The 22375-nt window shown below is 41.7% G+C and overlaps 1 protein-coding gene across 1 annotated transcript in view; it reads left to right on the plus strand.

The window, feature by feature from the left end:
• LOC110531469 (IgGFc-binding protein) overlaps positions 1–22375 on the plus strand; it is a 95687-nt gene that overhangs the window by 38784 nt on the left and 34528 nt on the right. The window contains exons 55-94 of the mRNA XM_090183534.1: positions 170–298; positions 486–624; positions 919–1060; positions 1490–1689; positions 1819–1957; positions 2156–2239; positions 2425–2615; positions 2980–3109; positions 4729–4973; positions 5315–5463; positions 5738–5866; positions 6082–6220; positions 6515–6656; positions 7086–7285; positions 7415–7553; positions 7752–7835; positions 8021–8211; positions 8576–8705; positions 10325–10569; positions 10908–11056; positions 11328–11456; positions 11804–11942; positions 12237–12378; positions 12800–12999; positions 13125–13263; positions 13462–13545; positions 13731–13921; positions 14286–14415; positions 15819–16063; positions 16405–16553; positions 16828–16956; positions 17186–17324; positions 17619–17760; positions 18191–18390; positions 18516–18654; positions 18853–18936; positions 19123–19313; positions 19678–19807; positions 21401–21645; positions 21987–22135. Coding sequence (XP_090039660.1) covers positions 170–298; positions 486–624; positions 919–1060; positions 1490–1689; positions 1819–1957; positions 2156–2239; positions 2425–2615; positions 2980–3109; positions 4729–4973; positions 5315–5463; positions 5738–5866; positions 6082–6220; positions 6515–6656; positions 7086–7285; positions 7415–7553; positions 7752–7835; positions 8021–8211; positions 8576–8705; positions 10325–10569; positions 10908–11056; positions 11328–11456; positions 11804–11942; positions 12237–12378; positions 12800–12999; positions 13125–13263; positions 13462–13545; positions 13731–13921; positions 14286–14415; positions 15819–16063; positions 16405–16553; positions 16828–16956; positions 17186–17324; positions 17619–17760; positions 18191–18390; positions 18516–18654; positions 18853–18936; positions 19123–19313; positions 19678–19807; positions 21401–21645; positions 21987–22135 — 6192 coding nt within the window. The remainder of the gene's footprint in view (positions 1–169; positions 299–485; positions 625–918; positions 1061–1489; positions 1690–1818; positions 1958–2155; positions 2240–2424; positions 2616–2979; positions 3110–4728; positions 4974–5314; positions 5464–5737; positions 5867–6081; positions 6221–6514; positions 6657–7085; positions 7286–7414; positions 7554–7751; positions 7836–8020; positions 8212–8575; positions 8706–10324; positions 10570–10907; positions 11057–11327; positions 11457–11803; positions 11943–12236; positions 12379–12799; positions 13000–13124; positions 13264–13461; positions 13546–13730; positions 13922–14285; positions 14416–15818; positions 16064–16404; positions 16554–16827; positions 16957–17185; positions 17325–17618; positions 17761–18190; positions 18391–18515; positions 18655–18852; positions 18937–19122; positions 19314–19677; positions 19808–21400; positions 21646–21986; positions 22136–22375) is intronic.

Consider the following 22375-nt stretch of genomic DNA (forward strand, 5'->3'; position numbering starts at 1 on the left):
TTTTGGTGACCCCGACATGATATACCATTAAAATAACCATATAAACACAACGTACAATAAAAACTAAGTAGATAGTTCTCACATTGTAATATTTTTATTTTATAATGTTGTCATTAATATTCTAGAAAAAATGCTTGACTCATCGGTCTATTTGCTCCTCTGTATTTAGCTATAAGGACAAGCTGTGTGGACTGTGTGGAGACTACAACGGAAACTCCAACGATGACTTCAGGAAACCCGACGGTTCTCTGACCACCAACCCCAATGACTTTGGACACAGCTGGGTCACAGATCCCAAGTGAGTCATGCCACCAGTTACACACACACACACACACACACACACACACACACACACACACACACACACACACACACACACACATTACACACACACACATAACACATACACAGGCACACACACAAAGGCACTCACTCACACACACCAACACACACACATGACTGATTCACCCTGTCTCTGACTCTAGTTGCAACAAGAAGCCCAACACCACCATCCCAGGCTGTACTGATGATGAACTGGACAGGTATGAGAGCTCTGGCTACTGCGGCATGCTACTGGACAAGAACGGACCGTTCGCTGTCTGTCACCCCAAGGTCAACCCCAATGTGAGTAACTACCGTAATGTGTGGTATATAGTGTCTTACCTAATGTGAGATATTACTGTAATGTACGGTATATAGGGTCATATCATATTTTGTCTTTAAGATTCAACAAAAGTTTGTTGAATGTGTGAAATCTCACACCCAAGAAAAACATTTTTAAATATATAGACATTTTTAGTGCAGAGATTTTTAAATATGCTTAATTCAATTCAAACAACTTTGTCACTGAAGTAACCAAACCTCCAAGCTTTGTGTGCAAGTCGAAGACACGCATATGTTTATGTGTGTCTATTTCAGAGTTTCTTCAAGGACTGTCTGTTTGACCTGTGCGAGCTGGATGGTGCTCAACCCATCCTGTGTGAGTCCATCGAGTCGTACGTCAACGACTGTCAGGACCGAGGAGTCACCATCGGAACCTGGAGGAACAGCACCTTCTGCCGTGAGTACAGATCAGTGTTGGGGTCAATTCCATTTCATTCCAGTCATTTCAGAAAGTAAACCAAATTCTCATTCCAAGTTTTCCCTCACTGAAAAGCATTAAAGAGAATTGGAATTTGTATTTTAAAGTACTTCCTGAATTGACTGGAATTGAAATGGAATGGACACCAACCCTGCTACAGATACATGTTATACATAATAATAACAAGGAAGAGACGGATATTGATGATGAAGATGGAAATTGCAGTGATTAATATAATAATAATTATTCATTCACTCACCGAAGACCCTGCTGTTATTAGCACATCAAAGACCAAACAATACACTCTAACAGTACTGTTCCGTATAACCAACACGTCATTATTAAGAGACAGTCATGTTTTAAAGTAGACCTATCTCCTAATGTCTCCTCTTCCCTCCTTCTCTCCAGCTCTGACATGCCCCCCCAACAGTCAGTACGTGCCCTGTGCCGCCCCTTGCCAGCCCACCTGTGCCTCCAGACCCTCCACAGGGTGTGATGCTCCCTGTTCAGAGGGCTGTGTGTGTGACCCTGGTTACGTCCTCAGCGCCGGGAAGTGTGTCAAAGAGAACTCCTGTGGCTGCAAAGGCACCAACGGACAGTACTACGAGGTGAGTGTGTTGTGTGTCGGGTGATGGACTTTGTGTGTGTGACGTGTATGTAACCAACCTGCAACCAACCACTGATGAACTATTGTCTCTCCCTCCATCTCTCCTCCTTCCCTCCCTCCCTCCCTCCAGCCTGGTGAGGAGTGGTACCTAGAGGACTGTAAGCTGAAATGTTATTGTAACGCTCCCTTCGTCACCTGCAATCCCTCTGATTGCCCTCCAATGCACGAGTGTAAGGTCCAGGGAGGAGAGCTGGACTGCTACCCTACAAGTAAGTCCCCTGACATAAACAGTCCGTACAAACACCCACACACACTCAGAATGGTGTTTTGACGTCTGACGTCTTGGATGGTAGGGTAGGTGACCAGGCTGTGACCATATGAGTTGACCAGACAGCACAAACAGATCTGAGACTTGGCTATAATGTCTTTCTCTCTTATGTCTCATGCTGTCTCCCTCTGTCCCTCAGCCTCAACTACAGTCAAACCAACTACTCCCATACCAACTACACCTAAACCAACTACTCCCAAACCTACTACCACAAAACCACCAGGTGCTATTAACAGACTGTTCTCATTCTTACGATCAGAATCAGAAACCGCTTTCTGTATTTGCACAAATCAATTAATCGGTAACCCAATAATTCCTGATATTAACCCCTTGTCTCCCTTCCGCCTCACCCCCTTACCCTCTCTTCTTTGCCTCCCCCCATCCTCCTCTCCCTCTCTCCCCCAATAGTGACGTGCCCTCCCAATGCTGAGTATATAGAGTGTGGCCCTGCCTGCATCCCCAGCTGTAAGGAACCCTCCACCAACTGCACTGGCTCCTGTATCAGCGCGTGTTTCTGTAAGCCAGGCTTTGTGTTCAAAGGCAGACGCTGTGTCCCCATAGAAACATGTGGCTGTCTGGAGGGAGGTGACTACTATGAGGTACGAGACCATCTGGGATTGTTAGTCTGTGGTTAAGAATGTACTGTGTGATTGATTATGACACAATATAATGTGATATACAATATTGTGTATATTGTGTATGATGATATACCATACCATTCGATGTGATACACAATATGATACAATATTATACGATACAGTACTTTTACTGTCCAGAATGTCCACTTACATGGATATTGACAGTGCTCCTCTCAGCACATCACAAATATACTTTAAAAATGACCAGCAACACAAGAAACACACGCATACGTTTACAGAATGCACAAATACATTTCAAAATAAATTAAAGTGTTGTCAAAACAACATGTTAATAATTCCTCTCTACCTGTCTCTGTCCTTTTAGCCAGGAGAGATCATCTTTGGTGACGGCTGCTCCAAGCTGTGTCGTTGTGCTGGAAACTACATCTTGGACTGTGTGGACAACTCCTGCTCTCCCACAGAGGAGTGTCGCAACGGAGCCTGCTATCCTAAAGGTACTGTTAGCTGAGTTATAATACATTGTTAGGCAAAGTTATCATAACTTGTAATAGTTCAGTTATCATAACTTGTAATAGCTAAGTTATAAGAACTTGAATTAGCTGAGTTCTTATTTTACCTTTATTTAACTTGGCAAGTCAGTTAAAACTTCTTCAGGATTGGTGGGTTGAGTTAAAGTAGGCTAATGCGATTAGCATGAGGTTTGTAAGTAACAAGAACATTTCCCAGGACATAGACATATCTGACATTGGCAGAAAGCTTAAATTCTTGTTAATCTAACTGCAGTGTCCAATTGACAGTAGCTATTACAGTGAAAGAATACCATGCTATTGTTTGAGTAGAGTGCACAGTTTTGAACATGAAAAGTTTTTCATCAACAAATTAGGCACATTTGGGCAGTCTTGATACAACATTTTGAACAGAAATGCAATGATTCATTGGATCAGTCTGGAACTTTGCACATACACTGCTGCCACCTAGTGGCCAAAATATAAAATGAAGCTGGGCTGGAATAATACATTATGGCCTTTCTCTTGCATTTCAAACATGATGGTACAAAAAAATACAAAAAAACGGTGGGTTTTTCTTTGTATTATCTTTTACCTGATCTAATGTGTTATATCCTTCTACATTCCTTTCACATTTCCACAAACTTCAAAGTGTTTCCTTTCAAATGGTACCAAGAATATGCATATCCTTGTATCAGTGCCTGAGCCACAGGGAGTTAGATGTGGGTATGTCATTTTAGGCAAAAATTGAAAAAGAGGGTCCAACAATTAAGAGGTTTTTAAGAACAATTTCTTATTTGCAATGACGGCGGGTTAACTGCCTTGTTCACGGACAGAACGACAGACTTTTACCTTGTCAGCTCGGGGATTCAGTTGAGCAACCTTTCGGTTACTGTCCCAACGATCTAACCACTAGGCTACCTGCCGCCCAAGTTATCATAACTTGTATTAGCTCAGTTATCATAACTTGTATTAGCTCAGTTATCATAACTTGTATTAGCTCAGTTATCATAACTTCAATTAGCTCAGTTATCATAACTTGTATTAGCTCAGTTATCATAACTTCAATTAGCTCAGTTATCATAGCTGGTATTAGCTAAGTTATGAGATCTTGTATTAGCTCAGTTATCATAACTTGTATTAGCTCAGTTATCATAACTTGTATTAGCTCAGTTATCATAACTTGTATTAGCTCAGTTATCATAACTTCAATTAGCTCAGTTATCATAACTTCAATTAGCTCAGTTATCATAACTTGTATTAGCTCAGTTATCATAACTTGTATTAGCTCATTTATCATCACTTATATAAAGATGAAAGTCTTATCAAATCAATTATATTGGTAAGGAGTTCCATCGTGAAACCCACAGGAACATCCAACCTACAGTAAAGTGGATCGTTCCTAGAGTTTGATTCCTAGCTATGCAAACAGACAGCCTTATATACAGTATACATGTATTATGTTCAGCTTGGAAAACACTATTTACATTTTGTCAGGCATCATTTGGTGAAAATAATAACCCAACTATGTGAACAATGAGTCAGTATTATTTCCACCAGCCAATTACTAATCTCACTCCCAACTTTATAATCACTATTCCCCCCAGACACCTCTACCTGTATCGCGTCTGGTGACCCTCACTACACCACCTTCGACAAGAAGAAGTACAACTTCATGGGGAACTGCAGCTACCTGATGTCAGAGCCCTGTAACCACACGTCAGTGCCTCACTACGAGGTGCATGCTGACAACGAGAACCGCTTCAACAAACCAACCATCTCCTACCTGAAGGCTGTGCATGTGTACGTGCGTGGGGTGAAGATCTCCATCTTGAAGGGAGGCACCGTGCAGGTGAGAGAGAGAGGGATTGATGGAGGGATAGGGTTGGGGTAGAGAGAAAAAGAGATGAGGAAGACGTTTGAAAATGTTTAATAACGTAACAATAGAAAGAAATAGTGATAAAATGCAGAACCCTGCATGTACTCATTCAATATAAAGTAACATACACTGTCAAGAACAGTTTGTCATTGTATTCAATAAATATTTTTTTCCACCGAAGGGAAATTCCTGAGCAGCATTAAATGCATCAAATTCATACAAAACACAGAACAGCTTATAAAGAGGAAGCTAAAAAACATTAAAAAATGAAGTGCCCCTCACTAACACATGTCTGTGTCCTCTTCTCCTCCTAGTTGGATGGTATCAATGTGAACATCCCACTGACCCCAGCTACAGGCGTGTCTGTTTTGAAGTCTGGTAAACACTACACTGTAGCCATGGACTTTGGTGTGACCGTACGATATGACGGAAACCACTATATGGACATCAAGGTCATCAAGGAGTGAGTCAAAACTGCTTCATACACACACTGAAGACAACACACACACACACATACAGAGAGAGAGACCAAAAATGGGGTCTATGCAGCTTGGTTTCTCTCCTACAGTTTTGGTGACCCCGACATGATATACCATTAAAATAACCATATAAACACAACGTACAATAAAAACTAAGTAGATAGTTCTCACATTGTAATATTTTTATTTTATAATGTTGTCATTAATATTCTAGAAAAAATGCTTGACTCATCGGTCTATTTGCTCCTCTGTATTTAGCTATAAGGACAAGCTGTGTGGACTGTGTGGAGACTACAATGGAAACTCCAACGATGACTTCAGGAAACCCGACGGTTCTCTGACCACCAACCCCAATGACTTTGGACACAGCTGGGTCACAGATCCCAAGTGAGTCATGCCACCAGTTACACACACACACACACACACACACACACACACACACACACACACACACACACACACACACACACACACACACACACACACACACACACACACATTACACACACACACATAACACATACACAGGCACACACACAAAGGCACTCACTCACACACACCAACACACACACATGACTGATTCACCCTGTCTCTGACTCTAGTTGCAACAAGAAGCCCAACACCACCATCCCAGGCTGTACTGATGATGAACTGGACAGGTATGAGAGCTCTGGCTACTGCGGCATGCTACTGGACAAGAACGGACCGTTCGCTGTCTGTCACCCCAAGGTCAACCCCAATGTGAGTAACTACCGTAATGTGTGGTATATAGTGTCTTACCTAATGTGAGATATTACTGTAATGTACGGTATATAGGGTCATATCATATTTTGTCTTTAAGATTCAACAAAAGTTTGTTGAATGTGTGAAATCTCACACCCAAGAAAAACATTTTTAAATATATAGACATTTTTAGTGCAGAGATTTTTAAATATGCTTAATTCAATTCAAACAACTTTGTCACTGAAGTAACCAAACCTCCAAGCTTTGTGTGCAAGTCGAAGACACGCATATGTTTATGTGTGTCTATTTCAGAGTTTCTTCAAGGACTGTCTGTTTGACCTGTGCGAGCTGGATGGTGCTCAACCCATCCTGTGTGAGTCCATCGAGTCGTACGTCAACGACTGTCAGGACCGAGGAGTCACCATCGGAACCTGGAGGAACAGCACCTTCTGCCGTGAGTACAGATCAGTGTTGGGGTCAATTCCATTTCATTCCAGTCATTTCAGAAAGTAAACCAAATTCTCATTCCAAGTTTTCCCTCACTGAAAAGCATTAAAGAGAATTGGAATTTGTATTTTAAAGTACTTCCTGAATTGACTGGAATTGAAATGGAATGGACACCAACCCTGCTACAGATACATGTTATACATAATAATAACAAGGAAGAGACGGATATTGATGATGAAGATGGAAATTGCAGTGATTAATATAATAATAATTATTCATTCACTCACCGAAGACCCTGCTGTTATTAGCACATCAAAGACCAAACAATACACTCTAACAGTACTGTTCCGTATAACCAACACGTCATTATTAAGAGACAGTCATGTTTTAAAGTAGACCTATCTCCTAATGTCTCCTCTTCCCTCCTTCTCTCCAGCTCTGACATGCCCCCCCAACAGTCAGTACGTGCCCTGTGCCGCCCCTTGCCAGCCCACCTGTGCCTCCAGACCCTCCACAGGGTGTGATGCTCCCTGTTCAGAGGGCTGTGTGTGTGACCCTGGTTACGTCCTCAGCGCCGGGAAGTGTGTCAAAGAGAACTCCTGTGGCTGCAAAGGCACCAACGGACAGTACTACGAGGTGAGTGTGTTGTGTGTCGGGTGATGGACTTTGTGTGTGTGACGTGTATGTAACCAACCTGCAACCAACCACTGATGAACTATTGTCTCTCCCTCCATCTCTCCTCCTTCCCTCCCTCCCTCCCTCCAGCCTGGTGAGGAGTGGTACCTAGAGGACTGTAAGCTGAAATGTTATTGTAACGCTCCCTTCGTCACCTGCAATCCCTCTGATTGCCCTCCAATGCACGAGTGTAAGGTCCAGGGAGGAGAGCTGGACTGCTACCCTACAAGTAAGTCCCCTGACATAAACAGTCCGTACAAACACCCACACACACTCAGAATGGTGTTTTGACGTCTGACGTCTTGGATGGTAGGGTAGGTGACCAGGCTGTGACCATATGAGTTGACCAGACAGCACAAACAGATCTGAGACTTGGCTATAATGTCTTTCTCTCTTATGTCTCATGCTGTCTCCCTCTGTCCCTCAGCCTCAACTACAGTCAAACCAACTACTCCCATACCAACTACACCTAAACCAACTACTCCCAAACCTACTACCACAAAACCACCAGGTGCTATTAACAGACTGTTCTCATTCTTACGATCAGAATCAGAAACCGCTTTCTGTATTTGCACAAATCAATTAATCGGTAACCCAATAATTCCTGATATTAACCCCTTGTCTCCCTTCCGCCTCACCCCCTTACCCTCTCTTCTTTGCCTCCCCCCATCCTCCTCTCCCTCTCTCCCCCAATAGTGACGTGCCCTCCCAATGCTGAGTATATAGAGTGTGGCCCTGCCTGCATCCCCAGCTGTAAGGAACCCTCCACCAACTGCACTGGCTCCTGTATCAGCGCGTGTTTCTGTAAGCCAGGCTTTGTGTTCAAAGGCAGACGCTGTGTCCCCATAGAAACATGTGGCTGTCTGGAGGGAGGTGACTACTATGAGGTACGAGACCATCTGGGATTGTTAGTCTGTGGTTAAGAATGTACTGTGTGATTGATTATGACACAATATAATGTGATATACAATATTGTGTATATTGTGTATGATGATATACCATACCATTCGATGTGATACACAATATGATACAATATTATACGATACAGTACTTTTACTGTCCAGAATGTCCACTTACATGGATATTGACAGTGCTCCTCTCAGCACATCACAAATATACTTTAAAAATGACCAGCAACACAAGAAACACACGCATACGTTTACAGAATGCACAAATACATTTCAAAATAAATTAAAGTGTTGTCAAAACAACATGTTAATAATTCCTCTCTACCTGTCTCTGTCCTTTTAGCCAGGAGAGATCATCTTTGGTGACGGCTGCTCCAAGCTGTGTCGTTGTGCTGGAAACTACATCTTGGACTGTGTGGACAACTCCTGCTCTCCCACAGAGGAGTGTCGCAACGGAGCCTGCTATCCTAAAGGTACTGTTAGCTGAGTTATAATACATTGTTAGGCAAAGTTATCATAACTTGTAATAGTTCAGTTATCATAACTTGTAATAGCTAAGTTATAAGAACTTGAATTAGCTGAGTTCTTATTTTACCTTTATTTAACTTGGCAAGTCAGTTAAAACTTCTTCAGGATTGGTGGGTTGAGTTAAAGTAGGCTAATGCGATTAGCATGAGGTTTGTAAGTAACAAGAACATTTCCCAGGACATAGACATATCTGACATTGGCAGAAAGCTTAAATTCTTGTTAATCTAACTGCAGTGTCCAATTGACAGTAGCTATTACAGTGAAAGAATACCATGCTATTGTTTGAGTAGAGTGCACAGTTTTGAACATGAAAAGTTTTTCATCAACAAATTAGGCACATTTGGGCAGTCTTGATACAACATTTTGAACAGAAATGCAATGATTCATTGGATCAGTCTGGAACTTTGCACATACACTGCTGCCACCTAGTGGCCAAAATATAAAATGAAGCTGGGCTGGAATAATACATTATGGCCTTTCTCTTGCATTTCAAACATGATGGTACAAAAAAATACAAAAAACCGGTGGGTTTTTCTTTGTATTATCTTTTACCTGATCTAATGTGTTATATCCTTCTACATTCCTTTCACATTTCCACAAACTTCAAAGTGTTTCCTTTCAAATGGTACCAAGAATATGCATATCCTTGTATCAGTGCCTGAGCCACAGGGAGTTAGATGTGGGTATGTCATTTTAGGCAAAAATTGAAAAAGAGGGTCCAACAATTAAGAGGTTTTTAAGAACAATTTCTTATTTGCAATGACGGCGGGTTAACTGCCTTGTTCACGGACAGAACGACAGACTTTTACCTTGTCAGCTCGGGGATTCAGTTGAGCAACCTTTCGGTTACTGTCCCAACGATCTAACCACTAGGCTACCTGCCGCCCAAGTTATCATAACTTGTATTAGCTCAGTTATCATAACTTGTATTAGCTCAGTTATCATAACTTGTATTAGCTCAGTTATCATAACTTCAATTAGCTCAGTTATCATAACTTGTATTAGCTCAGTTATCATAACTTCAATTAGCTCAGTTATCATAGCTGGTATTAGCTAAGTTATGAGATCTTGTATTAGCTCAGTTATCATAACTTGTATTAGCTCAGTTATCATAACTTGTATTAGCTCAGTTATCATAACTTGTATTAGCTCAGTTATCATAACTTCAATTAGCTCAGTTATCATAACTTGTATTAGCTCAGTTGTCATAACTTGTATTAGCTCAGTTATCATAACTTGTATTAGCTCATTTATCATCACTTATATAAAGATGAAAGTCTTATCAAATCAATTATATTGGTAAGGAGTTCCATCGTGAAACCCACAGGAACATCCAACCTACAGTAAAGTGGATCTTTCCTAGAGTTTGATTCCTAGCTATGCAAACAGACAGCCTTATATACAGTATACATGTATTATGTTCAGCTTGGAAAACACTATTTACATTTTGTCAGGCATCATTTGGTGAAAATAATAACCCAACTATGTGAACAATGAGTCAGTATTATTTCCACCAGCCAATTACTAATCTCACTCCCAACTTTATAATCACTATTCCCCCCAGACACCTCTACCTGTATCGCGTCTGGTGACCCTCACTACACCACCTTCGACAAGAAGAAGTACAACTTCATGGGGAACTGCAGCTACCTGATGTCAGAGCCCTGTAACCACACGTCAGTGCCTCACTACGAGGTGCATGCTGACAACGAGAACCGCTTCAACAAACCAACCATCTCCTACCTGAAGGCTGTGCATGTGTACGTGCGTGGGGTGAAGATCTCCATCTTGAAGGGAGGCACCGTGCAGGTGAGAGAGAGAGGGATTGATGGAGGGATAGGGTTGGGGTAGAGAGAAAAAGAGATGAGGAAGACGTTTGAAAATGTTTAATAACGTAACAATAGAAAGAAATAGTGATAAAATGCAGAACCCTGCATGTACTCATTCAATATAAAGTAACATACACTGTCAAGAACAGTTTGTCATTGTATTCAATAAATATTTTTTTCCACCGAAGGGAAATTCCTGAGCAGCATTAAATGCATAAAATTCATACAAAACACAGAACAGCTTATAAAGAGGAAGCTAAAAAACATAAAAAATGAAGTGCCCCTCACTAACACGTCTGTGTCCTCTTCTCCTCCTAGTTGGATGGTATCAATGTGAACATCCCACTGACCCCAGCTACAGGCGTGTCTGTTTTGAAGTCTGGTAAACACTACACTGTAGCCATGGACTTTGGTGTGACCGTACGATATGACGGAAACCACTATATGGACATCAAGGTCATCAAGGAGTGAGTCAAAACTGCTTCATACACACACTGAAGACAACACACACAAAATAATACAGAGAGAGAGACCAAAAATGGGGTCTATGCAGCTTGGTTTCTCTCCTACAGTTTTGATGACCCCGACATGATATACCATTAAAATAACCATATAAACACAACGTACAATAAAAACTAAGTAGATAGTTCTCACATTGTAATATTTTTGTTTTATAATGTCATTAATATTCTAGAAAAAATGCTTGACTCATCTGTCTATTTGCTCCTCTGTATTTAGCTATAAGGACAAGCTGTGTGGACTGTGTGGAGACTACAACGGATACTCCAACGATGACTTCAGGAAACCCGACGGTTCTCTGACCACCAACCCCAATGACTTTGGACACAGCTGGGTCACAGATCCCAAGTGAGTCATGCCACCAGTTATACACACACACACACACACACACACACACACACACACACACACACACACACACACACACACACACACACACACACACACACACACACACACAAACACACACACACACACACACACAAACACACACACACACACACACACACACACACACACACACACACACACACACACACACACACACACACACACACACACACACACACACACACACACACACACACACACATTACACACACACACATAACACATACACAGGCACACACACAAAGGCACTCACTCACACACACCAACACACACACATGACTGATTCACCCTGTCTCTGACTCTAGTTGCAACAAGAAGCCCAACACCACCATCCCAGGCTGTACTGATGATGAACTGGACAGGTATGAGAGCTCTGGCTACTGCGGCATGCTACTGGACAAGAACGGACTGTTCGCTGTCTGTCACCCCAAGGTCAACCCCAATGTGAGTAACTACCGTAATGTGTGGTATATAGTGTCTTACCTAATGTGAGATATTACTGTAATGTACGGTATATAGGGTCATATCATATTTTGTCTTTAAGATTCAACAAAAGTTTGTTGAATGTGTGAAATCTCACACCCAAGAAAAACATTTTTAAATATATAGACATTTTTAGTGCAGAGATTTTTAAATATGCTTAATTCAATTCAAACAACTTTGTCACTGAAGTAACCAAACCTCCAAGCTTTGTGTGCAAGTCGAAGACACGCATATGTTTATGTGTGTCTATTTCAGAGTTTCTTCAAGGACTGTCTGTTTGACCTGTGCGAGCTGGATGGTGCTCAACCCATCCTGTGTGAGTCCATCGAGTCGTACGTCAACGACTGTCAGGACCGAGGAGTCACCATCGGAACCTGGAGGAACAGCACCTTCTGCCGTGAGTACAGATCAGTGTTGGGGTCAATTCCATTTCATTCCAGTCATTTCAGAAAGTAAACCAAATTCTCATTCCAAGTTTTCCCTCACTGAAAAGCATTAAAGAGAATTGGAATTTGTATTTTAAAGTACTTCCTGAATTGACTGGAATTGAAATGGAATGGACACCAACCCTGCTACAGATACATGTTATACATAATAATAACAAGGATATTGATGATGAAGATGGAAATTGCAGTGATTAATATAATAATAATTATTCATTCACTCACCAAAGACCCTGCTGTTATTAGCACATCAAAGACCAAACAATACACTCTAACAGTACTGTTCCGTATAACCATCAACGTCATTATTAAGAGACAGTCATGTTTTAAAGTAGACCTATCTCCTAATGTCTCCTCTTCCCTCCTTCTCTCCAGCTCTGACATGCCCCCCCAACAGTCAGTACGTGCCCTGTGCCGCCCCTTGCCAGCCCACCTGTGCCTCCAGACCCTCCACAGGGTGTGATGCTCCCTGTTCAGAGGGCTGTGTGTGTGACCCTGGTTACGTCCTCAGCGCCGGGAAGTGTGTCAAAGAGAACTCCTGTGGCTGCAAAGGCACCAACGGACAGTACTACGAGGTGAGTGTGTTGTGTGTCGGGTGATGGACTTTGTGTGTGTGACGTGTATGTAACCAACCTGCAACCAACCACTGATGAACTATTGTCTCTCCCTCCATCTCTCCTCCTTCCCTCCCTCCCTCCAGCCTGGTGAGGAGTGGTACCTGGAGGACTGTAAGCTGAAATGTTATTGTAACGCTCCCTTCGTCACCTGCAATCCCTCTGATTGCCCTCCAATGCACGAGTGTAAGGTCCAGGGAGGAGAGCTGGACTGCTACCCTACAAGTAAGTCCCCTGACATAAACAGTCCGTACAAACACCCACACACACTCAGAATGGTGTTTTGACGTCTGACGTCTTGGATGGTAGGGTAGGTGACCAGGCTGTGACCATATGAGTTGACCAGACAGCACAAACAGATCTGAGACTTGGCTATAATGTCTTTCTCTCTTATGTCTCATGCTGTCTCCCTCTGTCCCTCAGCCTCAACTACAGTCAAACCAACTACTCCCATACCAACTACACCTAAACCAACTACTCCCAAACCTACTACCACAAAACCACCAGGTGCTATTAACAGACTGTTCTCATTCTTACGATCAGAATCAGAAACCGCTTTCTGTATTTGCACAAATCAATTAATCGGTAACCCAATAATTCCTGATATTAACCCCTTGTCTCCCTTCCGCCTCACCCCCTTACCCTCTCTTCTTTGCCTCCCCCCATCCTCCTCTCCCTCTCTCCCCCAATAGTGACGTGCCCTCCCAATGCTGAGTATATAGAGTGTGGCCCTGCCTGCATCCCCAGCTGTAAGGAACCCTCCACCAACTGCACTGGCTCCTGTATCAGCGCGTGTTTCTGTAAGCCAGGCTTTGTGTTCAAAGGCAGACGCTGTGTCCCCATAGAAACATGTGGCTGTCTGGAGGGAGGTGACTACTATGAGGTACGAGACCATCTGGGATTGTTAGTCTGTGGTTAAGAATGTACTGTGTGATTGATTATGACACAATATAATGTGATATACAATATTGTGTATATTGTGTATGATGATATACCATACCATTCGATGTGATACACAATATGATACAATATTATACGATACAGTACTTTTACTGTCCAGAATGTCCACTTACATGGATATTGACAGTGCTCCTCTCAGCACATCACAAATATACTTTAAAAATGACCAGCAACACAAGAAACACACGCATACGTTTACAGAATGCACAAATACATTTCAAAATAAATTAAAGTGTTGTCAAAACAACATGTTAATAATTCCTCTCTACCTGTCTCTGTCCTTTTAGCCAGGAGAGATCATCTTTGGTGACGGCTGCTCCAAGCTGTGTCGTTGTGCTGGAAACTACATCTTGGACTGTGTGGACAACTCCTGCTCTCCCACAGAGGAGTGTCGCAACGGAGCCTGCTATCCTAAAGGTACTGTTAGCTGAGTTATAATACATTGTTAGGCAAAGTTATCATAACTTGTAATAGTTCAGTTATCATAACTTGTAATAGCTAAGTTATAAGAACTTGAATTAGCTGAGTTCTTATTTTACCTTTATTTAACTTGGCAAGTCAGTTAAAACTTCTTCAGGATTGGTGGGTTGAGTTAAAGTAGGCTAATGCGATTAGCATGAGGTTTGTAAGTAACAAGAACATTTCCCAGGACATAGACATATCTGACATTGGCAGAAAGCTTAAATTCTTGTTAATCTAACTGCAGTGTCCAATTGACAGTAGCTATTACAGTGAAAGAATACCATGCTATTGTTTGAGTAGAGTGCACAGTTTTGAACATGAAAAGTTTTTCATCAACAAATTAGGCACATTTGGGCAGTCTTGATACAACATTTTGAACAGAAATGCAATGATTCATTGGATCAGTCTGGAACTTTGCACATACACTGCTGCCACCTAGTGGCCAAAATATAAAATGAAGCTGGGCTGGAATAATACATTATGGCCTTTCTCTTGCATTTCAAACATGATGGTACAAAAAAATACAAAAAACCGGTGGGTTTTTCTTTGTATTATCTTTTACCTGATCTAATGTGTTATATCCTTCTACATTCCTTTCACATTTCCACAAACTTCAAAGTGTTTCCTTTCAAATGGTACCAAGAATATGCATATCCTTGTATCAGTGCCTGAGCTACAGGGAGTTAGATGTGGGTATGTCATTTTAGGCAAAAATTGAAAAAGAGGGTCCAACAATTAAGAGGTTTTTAAGAACAATTTCTTATTTGCAATGACGGCGGGTTAACTGCCTTGTTCACGGACAGAACGACAGACTTTTACCTTGTCAGCTCGGGGATTCAGTTGAGCAACCTTTCGGTTACTGTCCCAACGATCTAACCACTAGGCTACCTGCCGCCCAAGTTATCATAACTTGTATTAGCTCAGTTATCATAACTTGTATTAGCTCAGTTATCATAACTTGTATTAGCTCAGTTATCATAACTTCAATTAGCTCAGTTATCATAACTTGTATTAGCTCAGTTATCATAACTTGTATTAGCTCATTTATCATCACTTATATAAAGATGAAAGTCTTATCAAATCAATTATATTGGTAAGGAGTTCCATCGTGAAACCCACAGGAACATCCAACCTACAGTAAAGTGGATCGTTCCTAGAGTTTGATTCCTAGCTATGCAAACAGACAGCCTTATATACAGTATACATGTATTATGTTCAGCTTGGAAAACACTATTTACATTTTGTCAGGCATCATTTGGTGAAAATAATAACCCAACTATGTGAACAATGAGTCAGTATTATTTCCACCAGCCAATTACTAATCTCACTCCCAACTTTATAATCACTATTCCCCCCAGACACCTCTACCTGTATCGCGTCTGGTGACCCTCACTACACCACCTTCGACAAGAAGAAGTACAACTTCATGGGGAACTGCAGCTACCTGATGTCAGAGCCCTGTAACCACACGTCAGTGCCTCACTACGAGGTGCATGCTGACAACGAGAACCGCTTCAACAAACCAACCATCTCCTACCTGAAGGCTGTGCATGTGTACGTGCGTGGGGTGAAGATCTCCATCTTGAAGGGAGGCACCGTGCAGGTGAGAGAGAGAGGGATTGATGGAGGGATAGGGTTGGGGTAGAGAGAAAAAGAGATGAGGAAGACGTTTGAAAATGTTTAATAACGTAACAATAGAAAGAAATAGTGATAAAATGCAGAACCCTGCATGTACTCATTCAATATAAAGTAACATACACTGTCAAGAACAGTTTGTCATTGTATTCAATAAATATTTTTTTCCACCGAAGGGAAATTCCTGAGCAGCATTAAATGCATCAAATTCATACAAAACACAGAACAGCTTATAAAGAGGAAGCTAAAAAACATTAAAAAATGAAGTGCCCCTCACTAACACATGTCTGTGTCCTCTTCTCCTCCTAGTTGGATGGTATCAATGTGAACATCCCACTGACCCCAGCTACAGGCGTGTCTGTTTTGAAGTCTGGTAAACACTACACTGTAGCCATGGACTTTGGTGTGACCGTACGATATGACGGAAACCACTATATGGACATCAAGGTCATCAAGGAGTGAGTCAAAACTGCTTCATACACACACTGAAGACAACACACACACACACATACAGAGAGAGAGACCAAAAATGGGGTCTATGCAGCTTGGTTTCTCTCCTACAGTTTTGGTGACCCCGACATGATATACCATTAAAATAACCATATAAACACAACGTACAATAAAAACTAAGTAGATAGTTCTCACATTGTAATATTTTTATTTTATAATGTTGTCATTAATATTCTAGAAAAAATGCTTGACTCATCGGTCTATTTGCTCCTCTGTATTTAGCTATAAGGACAAGCTGTGTGGACTGTGTGGAGACTACAATGGAAACTCCAACGATGACTTCAGGAAACCCGACGGTTCTCTGACCACCAACCCCAATGACTTTGGACACAGCTGGGTCACAGATCCCAAGTGAGTCATGCCACCAGTTACACACACACACACACACACACACACACACACACACACACACACACACACACACACACACACACACACACACACACACACACACACACACACACACACACACACACATTACACACACACACATAACACATACACAGGCACACACACAAAGGCACTCACTCACACACACCAACACACACACATGACTGATTCACCCTGTCTCTGACTCTAGTTGCAACAAGAAGCCCAACACCACCATCCCAGGCTGTACTGATGATGAACTGGACAGGTATGAGAGCTCTGGCTACTGCGGCATGCTACTGGACAAGAACGGACCGTTCGCTGTCTGTCACCCCAAGGTCAACCCCAATGTGAGTAACTACCGTAATGTGTGGTATATAGTGTCTTACCTAATGTGAGATATTACTGTAATGTACGGTATATAGGGTCATATCATATTTTGTCTTTAAGATTCAACAAAAGTTTGTTGAATGTGTGAAATCTCACACCCAAGAAAAACATTTTTAAATATATAGACATTTTTAGTGCAGAGATTTTTAAATATGCTTAATTCAATTCAAACAACTTTGTCACTGAAGTAACCAAACCTCCAAGCTTTGTGTGCAAGTCGAAGACACGCATATGTTTATGTGTGTCTATTTCAGAGTTTCTTCAAGGACTGTCTGTTTGACCTGTGCGAGCTGGATGGTGCTCAACCCATCCTGTGTGAGTCCATCGAGTCGTACGTCAACGACTGTCAGGACCGAGGAGTCACCATCGGAACCTGGAGGAACAGCACCTTCTGCCGTGAGTACAGATCAGTGTTGGGGTCAATTCCATTTCATTCCAGTCATTTCAGAAAGTAAACCAAATTCTCATTCCAAGTTTTCCCTCACTGAAAAGCATTAAAGAGAATTGGAATTGGTATTTTAAAGTACTTCCTGAATTGACTGGAATTGAAATGGAATGGACACCAACCCTGCTACAGATACATGTTATACATAATAATAACAAGGAAGAGACGGATATTGATGATGAAGATGGAAATTGCAGTGATTAATATAATAATAATTATTCATTCACTCACCAAAGACCCTGCTGTTATTAGCACATCAAAGACCAAACAATACACTCTAACAGTACTGTTCCGTATAACCAACAACGTCATTATTAAGAGACAGTCATGTTTTAAAATAGACCTATCTCCTAATGTCTCCTCTTCCCTCCTTCTCTCCAGCTCTGACATGCCCCCCCAACAGTCAGTACGTGCCCTGTGCCGCCCCTTGCCAGCCCACCTGTGCCTCCAGACCCTCCACAGGGTGTGATGCTCCCTGTTCAGAGGGCTGTGTGTGTGACCCTGGTTACGTCCTCAGCGCCGGGAAGTGTGTCAAAGAGAACTCCTGTGGCTGCAAAGGCACCAACGGACAGTACTACGAGGTGAGTGTGTTGTGTGTCGGGTGATGGACTTTGTGTGTGTGACGTGTATGTAACCAACCTGCAACCAACCACTGATGAACTATTGTCTCTCCCTCCATCTCTCCTCCTTCCCTCCCTCCCTCCAGCCTGGTGAGGAGTGGTACCTAGAGGACTGTAAGCTGAAATGTTATTGTAACGCTCCCTTCGTCACCTGCAATCCCTCTGATTGCCCTCCAATGCACGAGTGTAAGGTCCAGGGAGGAGAGCTGGACTGCTACCCTACAAGTAAGTCCCCTGACATAAACAGTCCGTACAAACACCCACACACACTCAGAATGGTGTTTTGACGTCTGACGTCTTGGATGGTAGGGTAGGTGACCAGGCTTTGACCATATGAGTTGACCAGACAGCACAAACAGATCTGAGACTTGGCTATAATGTCTTTCTCTCTTATGTCTCATGCTGTCTCCCTCTGTCCCTCAGCCCCAACTACAGTCAAACCAACTACTCCCATACCAACTACACCTAAACCAACTACTCCCAAACCTACTACCACAAAACCACCAGGTGATATTAACAGACTGTTCTCATTCTTACGATCAGAATCAGAAACCGCTTTCTGTATTTGCACAAATCAATTAATCGGTAACCCAATAATTCCTGATATTAACCCCTTGTCTCCCTTCCGCCTCACCCCCTTACCCTCTCTTCTTTGCCTCCCCCCCATCCTCCTCTCCCTCTCTCCCCAAATAGTGACGTGCCCTCCCAATGCTGAGTATATAGAGTGTGGCCCTGCTTGCATCCCCAGCTGTAAGGAACCCTCCACCAACTGCACTGGCTCCTGTATCAGCGCGTGTTTCTGTAAGCCAGGCTTTGTGTTCAAAGGCAGACGCTGTGTCCCCATAGAAACATGTGGCTGTCTGGAGGGAGGTGACTACTATGAGGTACGAGACCATCTGGGATTGTTAGTCTGTGGTTAAGAATGTACTGTGTGATTGATTATGACACAATATAATGTGATATACAATATTGTGTATATTGTGTATGATGATATACCATACCATTCGATGTGATACACAATATGATACAATATTATACGATACAGTACTTTTACTGTCCAGAATGTCCACTCACATGGATATTGATAGTGCTCCTCTCAGCACATCACAAATATACTTTAAAAATGACCAGCAACACAAGGAACACAGGCATACGTTTACAGAATGCACAAATAAATTACAAAAAAAATATATATATTGTCAAAACAACATGTTAATAATTCCTATCTACCTGTCTCTGTCCTTTTAGCCAGGAGAGATCATCTTTGGTGACGGCTGCTCCAAGCTGTGTCGTTGTGCTGGAAACTACATCTTGGACTGTGTGGACAACTCCTGCTCTCCCACGGAGGAGTGTCGCAACGGAGCCTGCTATCCTAAAGGTACTTTTAGCTGAGTCATAATACATTGTTAGGCAAAGTTATCACAACTTGAATTAGCTGACTTTTTATTTGACCTTTATTTAACTAGGCAAGTCAGTTAAAACTTCTTCAGGATTGGTGGGTTGAGCTAACGTAGGCTAATGCGATTAGCATGAGGTTGTAAGTAACAAGAACATTTCCCAGGACATAGACATATCTGACATTGGCAGAAAGCTTAAATTCTTGTTAATCTAACTGCACTGTCCAATTGACAGTAGCTATTACAGTGAAAGAATACCATGCTATTGTTTGAGTAGAGTGCACAGTTTTGAACATGAAAAGTTTTTCATCAACAAATTAGGCACATTTGGGCAGTCTTGATACAACATTTTGAACAGAAATACAATGATTCATTGGATCAGTCTGGAACTTTGCACATGCACTGCTGCCACCTAGTGGCCAAAATCTAAAATGAAGCTGGGCTGGAATAATACATTATGGCCTTTCTCTTGCATTTCAACATGATGGTACAAAAAAATTTAAAAAAACGGTGGGTTTTTCTTTGTATTATCTTTTACCTGATCTAATGTGTTATATCCTTCTACATTCCTTTCACATTTCCACAAACTTCAAAGTGTTTCCTTTCAAATGGTACCAAGAATATGCATATCCTTGTATCGGTGCCTGAGCTACAGGCAGTTAGATGTGGGTATGTCATTTTAGGCAATTAAGAGGTTTTTAAGAACAATTTCTTATTTGCAATGACGGCGGGTTAACTGCCTTGTTCACGGACAGAACGACAGACTTTTACCTTGTCAGCTCGAGGATTCAGTTGAGCAACCTTTCAGTTACTGGACCAACGATTTAACCACTAGGCTACCTGCCGCCCAAGTTATCAGAACTTGTATTAGCTCAGTTATCATAACTTGTATTAGCTCAGTTATCATAACTTTAATTAGCTCAGTTATCATAACTTGTATTAGCTCAGTTATCATAACTTGTATTAGCTCAGTTATCATAACTTGTATTAGCTCAGTTATCATAACTTGTATTAGCTCAGTTATCATAACTTCAATTAGCTCAGTTATCATAGCTGGTATTAGCTAAGTTATGAGATCTTGTATTAGCTCAGTTATCATAACTTGTATTAGCTCAGTTATCATAACTTGTATTAGCTCAGTTATCATAGCTGGTATTAGCTAAGTTATGAGATCTTGTATTAGCTAAGTTATGAGATCTTGTATTAGCTCAGTTATCATAACTTGTATTAGCTCAGTTATCATAACTTGTATTAGCTCAGTTATCATCACTTATATAAAGATGAAAGTCTTATCAAATCAATTATATTGGTAAGGAGTTCCATCGTGAAACCCACGGTAACATCCAACCTACAGTAAAGTGGATCGTTCCTAGAGTTTGATTCCTAGCTATGCAAACAGACAGCCTTATATACAGTATACATGTATTATGTTCAGCTTGGAAAACACTATTTACATTTTGTCAGGCATCATTTGGTGAAAATAATAACCCAACTATGTGAACAATGAGTCAGTATTATTTCCACCAGCCAATTACTAATCTCACTCCCAACTTTATAATCACTATTCCCCCCAGACACCTCTACCTGTATCGCGTCTGGTGACCCTCACTACACCACCTTCGACAAGAAGAAGTACAACTTCATGGGGAACTGCAGCTACCTGATGTCAGAGCCCTGTAACCACACGTCAGTGCCTCACTACGAGGTGCATGCTGACAACGAGAACCGCTTCAACAAACCAACCATCTCCTACCTGAAGGCTGTGCATGTGTACGTGCGTGGGGTGAAGATCTCCATCTTGAAGGGAGGCAACGTGCAGGTGAGAGAGAGAGGGATTGATGGAGGGATAGGGTTGGGGTAGAGAGAAAAAGAGATGAGGAAGACGTTTGAAAATGTTTAATAACGTAACAATAGAAAGAAATAGTGATAAAATGCAGAACCCTGCATGTACTCATTCAATATAAAGTAACATACACTGTCAAGAACAGTTTGTCATTGTATTCAATAAATATTTTTTTCCACCGAAGGGAAATTCCTGAGCAGCATTAAATGCATAAAATTCATACAAAACACAGAACAGCTTATAAAGAGGAAGCTAAAAAACATTAAAAAATGAAGTGCCCCTCACTAACACACGTCTGTGTCCTCTTCTCCTCCTAGTTGGATGGTATCAATGTGAACATCCCACTGACCCCAGCTACAGGCGTGTCTGTTTTGAAGTCTGGTAAACACTACACTGTAGCCATGGACTTTGGTGTGACCGTACAATATGACGGAAACCACTATATGGACATCAAGGTCATCAAGGAGTGAGTCAAAACTGCTTCATACACACACTGAAGAGAACACACACACACACACACATACTAACAGAGAGACCAAAAATGGGGTCTATGCAGCTTGGTTTCTCTCCTACAGTTTGAGACCCCGACATGATATACCATTAAAATAACCATATAAACACAACGTACAATAAAAACTAAGTAGATAGTTCTCACATTGTAATATTTTTATTTTATAATGTTGTCATTAATATTCTAGAAAAAATG

Source organism: Oncorhynchus mykiss, chromosome 9 (genome assembly GCF_057628025.1).
Source record: "Oncorhynchus mykiss isolate SJ-2025 chromosome 9, ASM5762802v1, whole genome shotgun sequence".
Taxonomy (NCBI): Eukaryota; Metazoa; Chordata; class Actinopteri; order Salmoniformes; family Salmonidae; genus Oncorhynchus; species Oncorhynchus mykiss.